At 40.5% G+C, this 17569-nt stretch overlaps 1 protein-coding gene across 2 annotated transcripts in view; it reads right to left on the reverse strand.

Annotated features, from left to right (window-relative positions):
* YWHAE (tyrosine 3-monooxygenase/tryptophan 5-monooxygenase activation protein epsilon) overlaps positions 1-17339 on the reverse strand; it is a 38893-nt gene extending 21554 nt beyond the window's left edge. Inside the window, exon 1 of one of the 2 annotated variants that reach the window (XM_056819599.1) lies at positions 16691-17339. In XM_056819599.1, coding sequence (XP_056675577.1) covers positions 16691-16754 — 64 coding nt within the window. In that variant the 5' untranslated portion in view covers positions 16755-17339. The remainder of the gene's footprint in view (positions 1-16690) is intronic. The other variant, XM_056819600.1, reaches the window with a different exon arrangement.
* Positions 17340-17569: the final 230 nt, after the last annotated feature.

Here is a 17569-nt window from a genome sequence, read left to right on the forward strand (position 1 = left end):
CAAAGATCATAAACCTAAAAAATGAAAATCATCATTTTATAAATGAGAAAATTGAGTCACAAAGAACTTATCAGCCAATCAAACAAGCACATAGTATGTTCTATGTTCCCAGCCCCAGGCAGACACTGGAGATAGACACAATAGTAAAAACAGTCCTCTCAATAAAAATCCATTTTCATTTAGGGGAGAGGAAGCACCGGTAGCTGTTACCTGAATCATTGGAGGAAAGAGGGGAGTTGTGAGAAAAACCTTTGGTAGAGGTTTTTTTTAACTGCTATATAAAGGAAACTCTTGACTTCTGAGAAGCAGGTTCCAGGAATGTACTGTGAATTTTAAAATCTCCACCTTGCTTGGTCTAGCACACAAAATTGTGCACACCCACACTACACAGGCATGTGCTAGTCAATGACAAATCAGAAATAACTAACTGCCCACCTGGGCTGTCCTAAACCAAGCTTGAGTCACCATTGGCACTTGTGAGGCACAGGAAGTGAGGTAGAGAACAGCCTCTGGAATTCGCTTACTTCCTGTGGGCAGGGCTAGGCGCCAGTTCATGCTAGGAACTTGAGCAGGGAGGCCAGCAGACAGCTTTCCTTCAAATCGGTCACATGAGTCAAGGACTGATTCTCCTTTCTACCTTGGCCTTCGGGCTTAAACTCCCTCTGGCTCTGCCAGAAGGTTGAGTTACTTTTTCCCCCTCTCTCCTCTCCCTCTCCTTCTTTCTTACTCCCCTTGTGATTAAACCACCATAAACTCCATTCTGACTTGAGTGTTTCATTTTAGGAATTTCATAAGTAAATTCCTTGGTGACCATAAATAACATATATTATACCAATCTTTAAAGGTGATTTTCACAATCACGGTACACAGAAGACAAAAAAATGGAATGTTATATGCAAGTTACAACTAGGTAAACTTAAGCTTAAGCTGGACCACAGAGTGAATAAAGAAAATTAATGAATTAGAAGGCTGGAAAGATAGATTGAACCAAGTTGTAGAGGGCTTTTGGTGAAATAGAATTGGTATTTGATCCTATAGGTAAGAGATCCCCTGGAGTTTACTGAGCAAGGAGAGTGAACATGGAGGGAAGAAAACCAAGGAGACAGCTATTGCAACAGTGTGGGTGAGATGAGGGTGAGGAGGGTTGGAACCAAGATGCCAGCCATATGGACAGAGAAAAAAGATATGCAAGTAAAAACTGACCAAACATTTGCCAATGATTCAATATGGAGGATAGGAATGAATGAGAATAACTATAGTCAGGAATGTGGTACCCTGAAATAAGGGGAGCTCAGGAGAGGGGTAGATTGGGAGTCGGGGAGATGGTATATGATTAAGTTTAGCTCAAAGGCAAAAAAGTTAGAAGTTGCCCAAGATTATAAAGGCAGCCAAGGTTATTAACCTTGTTCTTTCCATAAAACCATGAGATCTCTCCAAAAGATTTCCTTAACTATTTGAGATGTTCTACAGCAAAATTCTAACAGATGACAGTCCCTACCACATTTCCAATAACCAATGTCCTAGATAGCCAGAGTTCTAAGTGTCCCAAATTAAGTTTAGTATTTTAATATAATTAATTTCCTTCATAGCCCTCTATATTTTAGTCTCTACACTTAAGAACAACACTCTAAGCAGGTCATAGGTTGGGCCCGACTGCTCAAAGGCTCCTCACTCCACCACCAAGGTCCAGCTAATACTTCTGTAAGGAAACCCAATGAAGTAATCTTGATTTTCAAATGTAGCTATAGAAATAATCTAAAAAACTATCAAAATGAATCAATGTTTTTAAAAATGACCTTCTAAAAATGAAACTTTTTATAAAGAAAGCATAACTGTATCAAGATATCAGTCGATCATTTCTGGTTGAAAAAAACAGCAGCTGTTTCTTTCACACCAATGATTTAGATCCACTTGTTTTTTATTAAATCCATCCCTTGCTACAAATGACCCACAGTCATCCTCCTTTTTCAGAATGTAGAAATTCACCTGTACTTCCATTATAATTCATTGAAGATGAAGAGAAAATGTCAAAACAGGAAATTTTTTCACAGCAATATTCTCAATTGAAGAAAAAGGCAAATGAGACAGTTTGAATGAGTAATACTAAAGCATTGATAGATCATTAACAGGAGTAAACCATAAATATATTTTCCATTAATAGGACTTGGTAACAGCTTTATTTGGAGGGGGGAAAAAAAGGTAGACAGAGGGGGCAGCTAGGTGGCTCAGTGGCCAGGCCTGAAAACAGAAGTCCTGGGTTCAAATATGGTCCCACACACTTCCTAGCAGAGTGAACACAGGCAGGTCACTTAGCCCTAACTAGCCCTTACACTCTTCTGACTTAAAACAGAAACTTAATATTTTAAGACAGAAGGTAAGTATTTACAAAAGAAAACCCCAATATTCCTAAAGCAAAGAAGCAGCTTCCTAATGTTCCTAAATTCCTAAAGACCAAAGAACATGATTGGAATTTTAAGATCTTCAAGACATCTGATCCTTACCTACCTTTTCCAGACTTGTTAATCCACATGACTCCCTTTGACACTGTAGATTCCATCCTGTCAAATGAGTATGCTGGACTTTTTCCTTACACAAGATGTTTGGTGTCGAGCCTTAGGGACTGTCTCCCCCTAATCCTGAAATTGATCCCTTCTTTCTTGTCTTCCTAGTTCCTCTGTCATGATCAGCTCTACAGTCATGAGGCCCTTGAATATACTGTGGATGAATTACTAGTTTTATCTGTACCCTTCTCCCTGAAAATATGAGAATCTTTGGTTTCCTTTTTGTCTTTCAATCTCCAGCAACCAGCACAATGCCTGACACATAGCAGGCATTCAATGAATGTTGATGGATTAATTTTCTCAATCTATAAAATTCAAATTTCAATTCCTTACTATATGCTAAAGAGGAGAACCAAGCAGCAGGAAGTTACATTGTTCCGGTTGTCCTGCCTCTTCACTTTCCTTATTCCAAAAAGCACACTTTTGTAATATCAAGCATTCATGGTTGGCTCCCAGTCATTGTACTGGAGGTACAGAGGTTTCATTTCTATGTCCCTGAAGAAAGATGAATTCCACACAATGGTAATATGAGAACCAAAAAGCTAAGAAAAAGAGGGTAGAAACACAATAGTCCCCTAAATAGCAATGAAAGCAGGAATATGAAAAAACACACCATTTCATCTGTCCTAAAGGGCTTGGAGGGGAGGGACAGGCAGTGGTGGGTAGATTTGTAATTAAATACTCCTTATATTCTCAGAAAGATGCCTGAAACACAAAGGTTTAATCATTTGCTGAGTGAAGTCACACCACCAAGAATGTCAAAATTGAGACTTCAACTTATACCTTCTTGACCTGTAGGCATAGAAAATGCTATACTAAAAAAAAAAATTTATACCCACTATCCTGCTAAAGAGTCCTTCAACAAAGCAAAGTAATGGATAAAGTGACCAGGGACTGAGTGAGTTAAAAAGATCCCAGGGATCCCATGGACCCCATGATCAAGGGAACTTACTTTCCAGTAGCATAAAAAGATTAGAGAGCCAGCAACCACAACTATCTGATGTCTTGATTTAAAAAATTTAAAAAACATAACTTATTAAATTTTAATGTTCAATGGAGCAAGTATCTTCTATGTACACATATACATATACATAATCAGACCACAGACTACAATTTTTAAAAGTTTACAACCTCCTAGACATTTTGATACAAAAATAAATATGACATCCTTAGGGAGCTTCCATTCTAGGAGGGGGAACCAATGGAATATCCCATAAAAGACTACAGCAAAGGAGAAATCCAAAGAGAAGATAAGAGGCTCTAAAGAGAGAGTCCAGTCTTGAAGAGACTCCAAAAAAGTACAGCAATGAGGATCTGAATTAACCACCCAGGCAATGACATATTATAAGAGCTTACACTCAGGTAGGAAGTTAAGACATCAACATGGCTGGCTACAGCATCTTAATGAAATGGTGCTTCTGGAAAAGTGATTACCATGTTAGGTACTGTGCTGAGCACTGAGAAAGAAAAAAAATAAGTCTCTGAAAGAGTAAATATTGGAATAAGACAGGATTTGTTAAGAAGTCAAAGGGAAGAGAAGTCAGAACAATTCAATTCATTAGAATGTTACAAAAAGCAGACTGCCAATTTGATTGTTTCCAGAGTAACAGCTAGAGAGGAAAGAACAGGAATTCTCTTATACTGCAGAAGGAATTTGGGATCAAACAGGGTAATTGTGGGGAGTGTCAGGGCAGTGAGTATCTAGTTAGAATGATGACTAGATACACACTGGAGAATGAAAGACTGGTTTCCACAACATTAAGAAATTTGCCTTAAGGAGAACAGGATGATTCCTCAGTCCCATACACAACCTAAGGCTAAATATACTTTTTTTTTTTAAACCTGTACAAATACTGGGTACTGGTTCTAAGGCAGAAGAATGGTAAGGGTTAGGCAATGGGGGTTAAGCTACTTGCCCAGGATCACATGGCTGGAAAGTGTCTGAGGCCACATTTGAACCCAGGACCTCCTATCTCTAGACCTGGTGTCCTTTACACTCAAGAAGTCTTCCTGACTCAAGGCCTGGCACTATAAAACCACCTAACAGCCTGATTAATGAGCACTTAATTCCACATGGTGCTAACAGGATGCTAGATGAAATATTAGATCCCAAAATACAGGAATGTCTTACTCCTCTATATTTCTATAAAATTACTCCTTTAAATAATAAACATTCCAAAGATGCATGCCAATGTTCACTGTACTAATGGGTCAACCCAAAATGACAGTTCCAAATGCTCACTTATCTGGTATGGGAAATCATTTTGGTGTTACTATTATACTGTGGATCAACTATACCAAATAAATCAATACATAATAGCATATTGGCCTAGTAGACAGAGATGGTCTGAATCAGCTAAACTTGTGTTTGAGTGCAGTTTAACATATACTGGCTAACACCCTGAATACAAATCTTACATGATAGTAAGTCACTTTGTCAAACAAATCTCAGGTCTAGACCAAAAAAATATCATGAGCAGAGGACAAGTTTGCTTATGTATAATGTTATCCACACCTCTGCTGGGCATTTTTCAATATGAGAAGACCACATATTTCCCCTAAATCGGATTGATTTGGCACCTACCTTCATTTCAAGGAAGGAGAAAGGGGGAGAGGGGGAGCCCAACAGGGTAGGGCATTTTTTCCAAGTGGGAGTATCAACCAATAAACATTTATTAATAAAGTGCCTGATAGAAGCCAGGGGCTGAGCTAGACCTTGGGGATTCAGACACAATCACAAGTTATTGTCCTCAAGGATCTTACTACATTCCTTAAGGGAGTCAGGAACAAAACATGCATATACAAAACAAATTAAGTACAAGATGATTGGGGGAGGATTTGGTTTTTTAGAACCAGAACTGGGTTCTTATTTTGACACAGCCATATTTACTTTGAAAACCAAAAACTGGATCAAAGCATTTGATGTGATTCATCTGAGGCTGCATTGCTTTTCTAAGTTTTTTTTAATACATTAAGAAGTTTACAAATAAACTTCCCCAATGGAAAAAGGGATATGAAGCCACTCCAAGTAGAAATAAAAAGGATGATTTTTTTTTTCAAAATTTAAGACCTATAAGGTATAAGAACTCCAATGTCTTTATCCCACATTCTCTCCTAAAAAACTCAAGGTCTTCAATGATACATGTAAAATCCAGTGAAATTGCTCGTTGACTCCTGGAGAGGGGAGGGAAAGAACACGAATCATGTAACCATAGTAAAATATTCTAAATTAATTAACTAAATAAAAATTTTAAGAAAGTAAAGAAATATTCGGTAACTCAGTTCTTAACAAATTAACGCAAAAGATTCTTGCTACTAATCTTAAATTGGCCTTGAAGTGTTAGGAGTCAACAAAACACCTGCACATACAACAAAACTGGGTAGCCATGAGGAAAATCGGGAAAAACTTCATCTAAAAGGTGACATCTGAGCAGAACTCTGAAGATAGGGGTTCTAGGAGGCAAGGCTAAGGAAGGAATACATGCTGGGTACAAGGAAAAGACTGGGCTCAAAGACAAGGCATGCCAATGGGCAATAGAATATCTGTATGAAGGACAAAGAATGGAAAGTTTGGATGAAGCCCCTCTTTTTTTAAGTGCCAAGGGAAACTTCAAACTCCTTCCCTCCTAAATTCAAATGCAGCAAAAACCAGAGCCTACCAGAAGGTATATACCCTGAAAGAAATCAAAGATCAGGAAGACGTCCAACCCCAAAATATCCCTCATGTCAGTTTTTATAGTAACAAAGACTTAGAAACAAAGTAGATTCCAGTGGATTAGGCAACATCTTAAATTATGGTGAACAAATAGTACTTGAATTAATGGAATAAGAGAGCCATTGAATACAGAAAAAGTATGACCCCATGTGAACTAAGCAGAACCATAAAAATGCAGTAACAATGGAAATGTAAAGAAACAAAAAAAAATGGAAAACAAGCTATTTACTATTACAACCAAGCTTATTCACAAAAAAAAGAAATGAGAAAATGTAATTTCCCTTCTCTGAAAATGTTGGGTGAGAAAAGGTCTCTCTATGGCTATGGAACATTGAACAAGTGACTGCTCCTCCCCTTTCTTTTTTATTCTTTGTAATGGTTGGCTCTATGGGTAGGGGAAGTGGTGGTGTCAAAGTAAAAGTGAAATTAAAATCAACAAAATCAACAAAAAGTTAAAAAAAATTTTAATGGTGATAGTGTAAATTCAATTCAAAAAACCTACTAAGCACCTCAGGGCAAAATGACAGTAAAAAAATAGAGGCTCTAGAGTCAGCTCAGGTTAAGTACTGCCTCTGACTTACTGACCTAAGTGGTTATGAGTGAGAAGTGAAAGATGAGACATATTGTTAGCCTAGAGTTCCTTCAACAAAAGATGACATCTTTAATATAAAATTTAAAGCAAAGTTTACCAAATGTCATTTCATAATTAACACTTTACTAGCAGGAAAGATCACATGTATGAACCACTACATATTAGTAGTTTCAGATTTTTTTCAGTATATTAACTGGTTTTGCCAATTGTTTTTTCTTCTTCCCTTTTTCTTTTAAAAAATATTCTATTATATGTAATGGCTCTTGGGGAGGAGGTAAGTTGGAGGAATAAGGGAGAAATTTAGTCAATATAAAAACAAAAGATCAACAAAAATTTTTTAAATAACACTTTGCACCAAGCTGGAAGGTTTTCTTATATGAAACACAGTAGAAACCAGGAAGCAATGAATCCCTTTCAACAGATAAAACATGTTAGCCAATGCCAGGTATTTTTAACTTTTAGTCAATTGACTTGCCTTTTTCTTTAAAAGGCCATAATATTTACATAATAAATGATCTTTTGTAAACCTATGTACTTTAATTTATGCTTTTAAAAACAGTCTAAGATGCTTCATAGGCTCCACCTAGATTGTCTGTCAAAGGAATCCAGGACATTAAAAAAAATTAGTTCCCTGGTCTAGACCCTAAAACTCGTATACTTTATACTTAAAAAACCAATCAGAAAAATACTCAATATCTCAGTCAATTTTTCCTTATTTTCTCAGTGACTTTTGACAAGCTATGTCTTCAATAATAATTTTAACTTCTGTTTTTATGACCTTTTGAAATTCAAAGTACCACCACTGTTATTTGAACCTTGTAACAGACCTGGAAGGTCAGCAGGTAAGATGCTATTTATTATCCCCCATCTTCTAGATGTGGGAAGGACTAAATGACTTGCCCAGTCCTACAACTTCAACTAGTAGGTTGCAGGCCCACATTGAGCAAGTTGAAGCAAAACAAATGATATATGCAGATAAAGTGGCAGCAGAGAACATGACAGAAAAATCTAGAAAAAGCCAGAAGAAAACACAAGTCATTGAGTGTATCACCCATTACAAATACTGTTATGACATCAAAGAATTGGGGTTCTGTTTAAGAAGGCAGAGCCATATGTAAATTATTCAATTGAGAAAGACAGTCATTCCACAGTTCAAAATGAACCAAAGTTCTGGTACTTAAAATCTTATCTGTGGCAAGTTCCTGATAGTCCTGGTTTGACTGTAAAACTCAAGATGGCAGTAAAATGCACTCAATAAATCAGGAAAGTCTATAAAATACTGAAAAGAGAAACAGCTAAAAGCCTATTCCCTTTTACTTTGAAGTAGAAAAGTCACAAGGCTTTTTGAACAGAAAACTTGAAATGGATTTGGGATTAGGAGGAAATTTAACTTCAGAAATGGTAGTTCCCATGAAATAGTTCAATCAATGAAACTGTTTAGAAGACTGAAACTCTCTCCACATAGTATCCCTTTCCTCATTTTCTTATCTCTGCCTAGAAATGTAATCATAAACTTGTATTAATTAAAACTGCAATGTTTACAAAAGTAGTTTAATTTATAACAATAAGGAAGTTCTATAAAATCTAAACTAAAATTATAAAATTTTAATAATTATCATTATGATGTTCTGGTCATTTTTGTCTTGATAACCCTAGTACCTAGCATATAGTAGTCACTTAATACATGCTATTTGTTCAAATAACATAAAAAATTCACAGTAAGGGAGTAGCTGGGTAGCTCAGTAGATTGAGAGTCAGGCCTAGAGATGGGAGGTCCTAGGTTCAAATGTGACCTCAGACACTTCCCAGCTGTATGACCCTAGGCAAATCACTTCCCCCCCCTCCCCCTATTGCCTAGCCCTTACCACTCTTCTGCCTTGGAGCCAACACACAGTATTGACTCCAAGATGGAAGGTAAGGGTTAAAAAAAAAAATTTGCAATGACCCATTGCATATTTACTGCTAGGCAGTAAATAAGTCAATAATTTTTACTACAAACACAATAAATTTGTTAAGTGGATCTCCTTAACAAGCAAATTTTCACAACACATACAAGACAATGAATGGTCATCTTTAGAGTTCATAATGATGCCCTAACAACTAACATAATGATGACCTAACACTAACTTTCAAGCACCTAACCAATCACCTAAAAAGATCAAGTTATACCCTCTGCAATCTCAGTAGTGTTATATCCTAATTTTTTGGTAACTAGCTATTTATGGGTAACACATCAGGAAATTCTATGCTACTAAACAGAACCAGCTATTCACTTACCAATTAACTTACTGGTCTACAGAATTCCTGGCATGACCTTGGAGGGCCTTCCCAATCTGGCCCCAGACTATTCTGCCATCACTGACTCCCCTGCTCTGGCATTCTCAACTCTACTCAAACTGGCCTTTAACAGATGTTCCTGCCCCTTCCACATCATTTCATCTCGAACCTTCAGGACTTTATTCAATCGGGTCTGCTATTTACCCTACCCAGAAGGTTCTTTCTCCTTACTTCTAACTCTTGGAACCTTTGAACTCCCTTCAAGGATCAGTTCAGGTATCACTTCCCTTCAGAAGCCTTTTCATGATTCTCCCAAGTATTTAATGTCCTCACATTCTCAAAAAAAAAAAAAAGCCTTTGATTTTGTACATTATTAGCAGAACAAGTTGGATCTCTCTAGTAAAATGCAAAGACTATTTTTCTCTTTTTATCGGAAGCTTATCATAGGACTGATAGGTCATAAAGCCAAGAAATGTTTGACTGACAAAAGAATGCTTCATTAAATTAGTCAGGTGATACCACCAGGTGTCTAAGTAATAATGAAGTTCCCCAATACCAACTGATTTTCCTTACATTTGAGGCAGCTAAGTAGCTCAGTGGATAGGGAGTCAGATCCTGGGTTCAAATTTGACTATCCTAGCTGAGTGACCCTGGGCTGACAACCCAATTGCCTAGTTGTCCTAGGCTTAGTCCTAACTTCTATTGCCTTAGAACAGATACTTAATAGAGACAGGAGGATCTAGGTTCAAATCTGACCTCTGATACTTCCTAGCTGTGTAACCCTGAGCAAGTCACTTAACCACATTGTCTAGCCCTTAACACTCTTCTGCTTTGGAAACTATACATGGTACTGATTCTAAGGTGGAAGATGAAGGTTAAAAAAAAAAAGAACAGATACTTAAAAGCATTCTAAGATAAACGTTTTGGATTTTTTTTATTTTTACATTTATTATATACTAAGGCATCATTATATCCAAAATTCATTTTAAAAGTTTTGTTATAGTGATATAGTTACCAACTTCCCTGGGACACAAACTAGTATATACTAAATATTAGTGAAGAATTATAAATAAGCCACTTAAATGCTATCTGATTTAAAGATTACCTAACTAAAACTTAAGACTACAAATTTCCAAAAAGGAGATGAAATTCTTCAACCTTTATTGCTAAACTTTTGATTAGTAATGACAAATATTTTTTTTCTTTACCTTGATGCCATCTAGGGAATCAAATAATCATTTGTTACTAATGCTGTTACTAAAGGAACAGATTACTTCCTGGCTTACACCAAACAGGATCTGGACCAATCCTAGTAACCCATTTGTCATTATTGGGAAGGCATCACCATCAAATAAACTTTTTTCCATAACTATGTATTAAAAACAGGAATATAATAGGTTTCTCAGATCATATCTCTAAATTTGAGGTAAAATCAAGAAAGGGGAGGGTAAAACAATGTATACACATACCAGTTTATTAGCTGAAGAGTTCTTCATTCCAGATCATAAATAACCTAGCAGTGGTACAAATTCCATGCAAGTAACAGGCCCCTAACAAAAGGATGGGCATTAGAAGGTATAGGGTAGAAGGGTAGGTTTAGGGATGGGTAGAAAGTCTAACTACAGTATGCTTCAATGGATAAATGGAAATACCAATACCCAACAAGCAACTGAATTTCAATGGGAAGGTCAGGGGTAACAGCTAGAGAGTCCTTTCCAAAAAACTGGGGGGAAGGCTATTTGAACCTGTGCCATTCAAGATATGAAAGTATTTCTTTCCATACCAGTTCAACATGGATATTTGAGAAATTCCAATTTGAGAAATTCCATACTAATGTTATTAACTAGTATAGCAATTTTATTCCATCATCACAGTGAAAATGGCACTTGCTAACCTCAAAGTGACCTTGAAAGGAACAAGTCCAAATTTATCAATCAAAATAATTTAATAACATGAGTGGTTGCAGGAAATAAAATGTAAAAAACCTAACTAGCTTCTTCTGGACAACTTTAATAAACCATCCATATTAATGTATCTGGATAGCATGCACACAGACAACACAGTTGCTACAAGCCAACAGGTCTAATTTAAAAATCTAGGAGACTGGACAGGTAGGTAGGTCTAAAGAAGGGAAGTCTTGGGTTCAAATGTGACCTCAGATACTTCCTAGCTGTGTGACCCTGGCCCAAGTCACTTAATACCCATTGCCTAGCCTTTTCCACTATTCTGGCTTGGAGCCAATACTTAGTATCAATTTTAAGATGGAAGAAAAGGATTTTTTCAAAAACCTATCAAGAAGTTTCAGAAGGTATGTAAATGTTAATTTAAGACATTTCCACTCTTACTCTAAAGAATGCTTTAGCAACTGACAGTTAAGCAATACCAGCTGAGGAAAATGTTCTTAAAGAGAAGTTGTTAATCAAATGGAGACAATTCAGCATTTTAAAATAATCCAAAGGAAGCCTTCTATGGTTCCCTTGTATTCCCTTGGTTTCTTTATTTTAGTTGCTACTTTTTAAACACACTCCACTCTGACACATTTCAGACAGTCACCTGTAGGTAGCATTTTGAACACAGCTGAGACAGGAATGCTTTCCAATTCCTATGCCAGCTTTTGCTGAAGACATCTAATTAACATCCCATCCTTACTCACCATAAAGGCAAGTAACTCCACTCTACAAAAGGAAACAGAAACAGAAAAGGAAGTGCCTTATTCAAATGCAGAGTAAAACCAACTGTGAAACCCTCCCCCACTACACTCCCTTACTATATCTAGGGTAACAGATTACTAGGCTTTGCAACATGTCTACATTGGTTCTGAGATTTTATCTAAATAAATCCCTAGTTGTGACTCAATTTGTAGTGCCTAAAGCTGGACACTCAATCTTAAAACACAAATAGCATTCCTATATTAAACTTTACCCTTTTGGAAAAGGGGAAAGCATTTGACCCACTTTATAATGTAATATCAACCAAATTATAGTCAAATTTCTAATCAGCACATTCCTAAAGAAGTATATAGTTAAATGTAATATACAAATGCAAACATTTCATTCTGTTTACAGTAGTTAAATTCCCCCACTCATTTCTGACTTCATTTTTTTACAGTGTGAAAACTCATCAATTTAGTTTGCATCCAACAACTTTATAAAGTTATCCATTTGCTGCTACAATTGTAAACTCTGAAAACAATCCTTTCTAAATCAAACAGTCAGACTCATTTTACAGATTCCAAGAAAAACATTGATAACTGAAGACACTGAATTCAACTTATAACAGGAAATTTTCACTTATCATGCTTTTGAGTCAGATACCCTAAAGGTACAAATAGAAAACATTTTGTTGTTCTAATTAATATAGATACATAACTGGAGTCTTCCCAATATGAGATAGATAACAGACATTGCTTAAAAAGACCTAAGCATGCCAATAAATAGTAAAGTAAGACTTTTCCCCTTTCCTTGCTTGGGATCATGCAAGCTAACAGAGATATTAGAATTTAAAGAGAGGACTTTAGATGATCCAAGATCCTTCATCTTTGTAAGGGATAAAAAAATGCAATAGGGTGAACAATATTATTAAATGCGTTTTTCCGAAGTCATACATTGAGTAAACAGGTAAAGTAGAACAAGGGAAAATGACCCATAACTTTAGTAAAGAAAACAAATTGCAGTGCAAATATAAGAACACAAATTTAGTCCTGAAAATGACCTTATAAGTCATTCAACCCACTATTTTATAGATGAAGAAATGGAGGCCCAGGAAATAAAAGACTTATCCAAAGTCATAAAGTTCAAGAGCACTAGAGATGAGACTTGAGACTAGGTCTTCTTTTACTCCAAGTCCAGCACCCTATTCCCTACACAATACCATTTACATGGTGATGAGAAAGGAAACTGCAACCTGTAAAATGGGGAATGGGGAATGAGGGTCATTTTAGCTTGAAAAACCATCTTTGAATGCCTTGAGTTGTTATCCTTGGACCCCAAGGGTGAGGCACCTCAGGAGACAGATAAAGATAAAGAATTTCACAGCAATACAAAGCTGTGGAAAATAAAATGGCCTGCTAGTAACCCTCCTTTCACCCACCAAAAACCAAGTGGAGGGTGAAGATGCTGTAAGATCCTAGAAGATGCTATAAAGGAATTCAGGCAGAGGATAAGCCTGAAAATGGAAGTGATACCTCAAGTAATCCTTGAAAAAGAATCACAGACTAGAAGCAATTTACAAATTCTATAGAAAGAGATAAATGTTGTAAAAGTCTTTAGGACAGAAAAGTGCACTTAAAAGAACATGGTTATAGGAAGTTAGATGATTCAGTGGATTGAGAGCCAGGCCTGGAGATGGGAAGTGCCAGGTTCAAATTTGCCCTCAGCTACTTCCTAGCTGTGTCCCTGGGCAAGTCACTTAACCCCAACTGCCTAAGGCTTACTGCTCTTCTGCCCTGGAACAAACACTTAGTATTGATTCTAAGATAAAAGGTAAGGATTTAAAAAAGAAATAGAAAAGCTAAATCTACTATTAATTGAAATACCAGGATACTAGAGCTCACAAAATGTCCAACCACACAGAATAGCAGCTTCTCTTTTAGACAGACAAAATGAATCCATTTCTAATTTATGTTCTAACTAAAAATATGTATTAATATTTTATTCAAAGTTCTTCCCTAACTAATACAGAACAGTAATCGATTTTGATACAAAAAAGGGGAGCTTCTAGTAGTTTGAGAAAAAAAATAATCCCTGGGGGCAATAATTTTCAGCTACAGTTATCTGGGTCCAAAAAACTACCTAGAATCCTAGCCCCAGGTCAAGTTTATAAAGAATTAAATAGCAACCAATCTCAAATCCAAGGGAACCAAGGAATAGAAGAGAATCAGAAAGGTGTGTGCTGCATTTTCTTAGCGAACATAATCACTCAATAATCTAACAACTATTTCCAACCTACAGGGAAGGTAAACAGGTAAAGAAAAACTGACTAAAGTGGGATAGATTTGGAGTTTTACTCCCTTATACTGAAAGTCTTTTACAAACCTATTTGCTTAATAGGTTTTTATTAGGGTTTCCAAAATCTTTAAAATGTCTTCTAGTCCTTAAGGTCAGAGAATATGAAACCATAAACCTAAATATATTTCTTTCTAATTTGCCTCCTTAACAATGAATGGATCCAGAGAATGATCCCTTTTAGTACTACAACCACCTACCACAGAAACCTTTGAATACAGACATATTCAAACCCGTAGGATGTTTGATTTAACCTTCAGGGAGAACAGGCAGGAAGTGATATTAGTCTCTGCTTCCTATCTGCAGTCAAAACTGCCCGGTTTTCCAGGAGGGCTTAGAGCTTAGTTCCTTTATTCAAGCTCTAACCAGAAGAATTAACACACACAAAAAAATGGGTATTTTAATTTTGAGGGAGAAATTAAAATAAAATGGCAGGGGCACTGCAGGGAGAGAAGAGTAAGGAAAAAAGTGGGAGGAGCACTAGATCTAAGTCTTCAGATGAGCAGATGGGAGGAACTAGGTTCATCCCATTCATACCAAGTATAGAGAAGGGAAATTTTATTTGCCTAGCAACCAAGAGTCTTGGGATCCATCCATTTTGTTGAGAGCCACATATCCTCTATTATAATCCTCTTCCCCCATCCCCACAGAATACCTATTTCATGAGATCCTGGTACAAAACGTTGACAAAGGAAATCTATACATTGTGAACACAGTTTAACACCCTGATCCACAAAAATTAGAATCTCTTCACCACCTTTTTGGTTTGTTTGGTTACCGCTGAACAATCCTATGGCCCCTGCCCCTTTCCCACCTTAGAGGTGCAAGTACACAGCATAGAAACAATGTGGCTGATATTTAGTCACCTTAAACAAAAAAGGTTTAAACAGGTAAATATTTATTACAGGACCCTATTTTTGCCCATTCTTACCAAGAAGTGGCTCTTAAAACCTTCTAGAACTTAACTAAAAAGGCACAAGGAAGAAAGTTTCCCCTCCCTCAGGACAAGCCTATTCAAAGCATATCAATTAGTAATTTTTGTTTCCCCAGAAGTAGATGGAGAATTGATGTGGGGAATATGAATGAAAAAACAAGCAGCAGGAAGTCAGAGCTCAGCATAGCGCTTGGGCATGTAGTGGGCCTTTAATAAATGTTCAGTAACTGACAGTTCACCTTCCTTTGATTTTGGACTTTAAATAGCAAAACGACGCCAGTGTGTCCCTGAGGCACAAACCCCCTCCTCCCCACCAAAATGGACATTTTCTAAAATGGGAATTTTGATAGCTTTCATGTCCCGATCTTCCAAGTTTGAGATGGAGAGGGCTGCCTAGTGTCTTCCAAACCCCAATCTAGGAACTCAAATGTGTTGTCATTGCCAAACTTTCTTTCGTGGAACCAGGAACCTGCGGGAGTGTTTAAAATTCACAGCTAAAACAAGGGAGAAAGCCCCCCAGGGTTGGGGAAACCCACCAGGTCCCAAGGCCAGCAGCCCCTCCTCCCCAGAAAATGGGCAGTTTTAACCTGGGCGGGGGGAGGGGAGCAGGAGGGGGAAGGGAGGGGAAGAGGGAGGCGGGGCTCCGGGAGGGAAAGGAAAAGGGAGGTGATAAGCTCGTCCAAGGGGCCAAAAGATGGTGGGTGAATGAATGCGGGAGATGGGGAAGGAGGCTGGGTCCGCGAAGGACAGAGGGGGAGGGGAGGGCGCTACGAGGGGACATTCCAGGGGCAAAGTAGCCTCGGGGAAGGCGGAAACACTCCTTTCAGTGTGAAAGTGATCCCTGCAGAAAGGAATAAAAGGATAGAATCCATCCTTTCCGCCACCATTCGAAGCGGCGGCGGCGGCCCGGTCCGAACCTTGGGCCAGGCCCAGCTCTCTCGGCCAAGATGGACGAGGGCCACATGACCCGACTAGGCGCCTCGGGGCCCCGAAGGGTGCGGGAGTTAAAGGGCGGCGCGGGGTCCGCGCGCTCCTAGCCTGGCCACGCCGCCCGCAGAGGCACCAATGCGAGCCCCAGGGAGCCCGGGCCCTGCCTTTGTGAAGCCGCCGCCCCGCCTCGGCCTCGGGGGAGCCGCCGCCGCCCCCCCGCCCGCCATCTTCCCGGGCGGCACGCGGCGGGGCGGAGGCCCGGGACCGGCGGGCTGGCCGCGCCGCCGAGGAGATGTGGGGGGAGGGGCGAGCTACCGGGAGGGTGGGAGCCGCCGCTCTCGCCGCCGCCTTGGCGGCCGCCGCCTCCCCCTCCCCCGCCCGGGGACTCGCCCTCCCCCGGCCGCCATTTTACAACCAGCTCCCTCCACCGCTGGGGCCCCAGCCTCCCGCCCACGCGCGGACTCCGAGGGGGGGCGGCGGCGACGCGGAGCCGCGCAGGCCCGCAGCCCCCACTCCAGGCCCTAGCCGCGCGCCCCGAGCCCGCCTTCCCCGGACCGGGCTGCGAGCCGCCGCCGCCGCCATTTTGTCTCCTGATCCTGGCCTCTGTGGGCGGCGGCGGCGGCCGCCGCAGCACTGCCGGGGCCGGGGATCCCGGCTGGCCGCTCCTCCCAAACTCACCGTCGTATCGCTCGGCCTGCTCGGCCAATTTCGCCTGGTACACCAGATCCTCCCGATCGTCCATAGCGGCGGCGGCTCCGGCAGGGTCTGCGCGACGGATGGCAGCGGATGGCGGCTCCGACTCTCTTGTCAGCCTCTCGCTCGGCGTCCGGGCAGCAAAGATGGCGGCGCCTCGATCCGGGAACTTCCGCCTGCGCACGCGGACAACTGCTCAGCTCTATGGCAACCGCTCCCTGGCAACTGGCGCGGGGGGGCGGGGCCGGGACCCGGGCGGAGGGAAGGGAAGGGGCCGGGCTCCAGCGGTGAGTGGATCTGGGGCCCTGAGATGGGGAGAAGAAAGAACCTGGGGAGGTAGCGGGTGAGTGAAGGTAACGGGTGGCTCCCCTCTCAGCGGAGCCGACCGAAAGACTGAGAGAAGGGATTAATAGCCTTAAAATTGATCACCGACGCTCCGCTCTCTCCCCTCCCTGCCCTGGTCCTTCACGGTCCCAATGGTCCCGGGTAAGAGGCGCGGGACTGGAACCCGGCCGGGCCCGGGTTCGAATTTAGAGAGTGCCCGAGCTGTGGGCCCGGCTTAGGCCTCGAAGTCAGATGAAGAAAAGGAGGAGGGACTTATTTCCTATAGCTTGAGAGAGAGGCCGCCACCCCCTCTGTGGAGAGGTGGGGGACGGGGAGGGAGCGGGGTGGGGCGCCACCGTCGGTGACCCGCCCGGAGTGTGGGGTGGCTAGTGCCCTGAGAAGGGCTCGGGAACTCGGAACGTGGCCCCAGGACGTTCTGTCGGGGCTTCCGCACTGGGGGAAGGACTGCATGTCTGGGAGAGCCGGGATAGGCCCTGAGAAATGAGGACTTTGGCCCCTCGAAGGTCTTCTCCTGCCTAG

The sequence above is a fragment of the Monodelphis domestica genome, chromosome 2 (genome assembly GCF_027887165.1).
Source record: "Monodelphis domestica isolate mMonDom1 chromosome 2, mMonDom1.pri, whole genome shotgun sequence".
Taxonomy (NCBI): Eukaryota; Metazoa; Chordata; class Mammalia; order Didelphimorphia; family Didelphidae; genus Monodelphis; species Monodelphis domestica.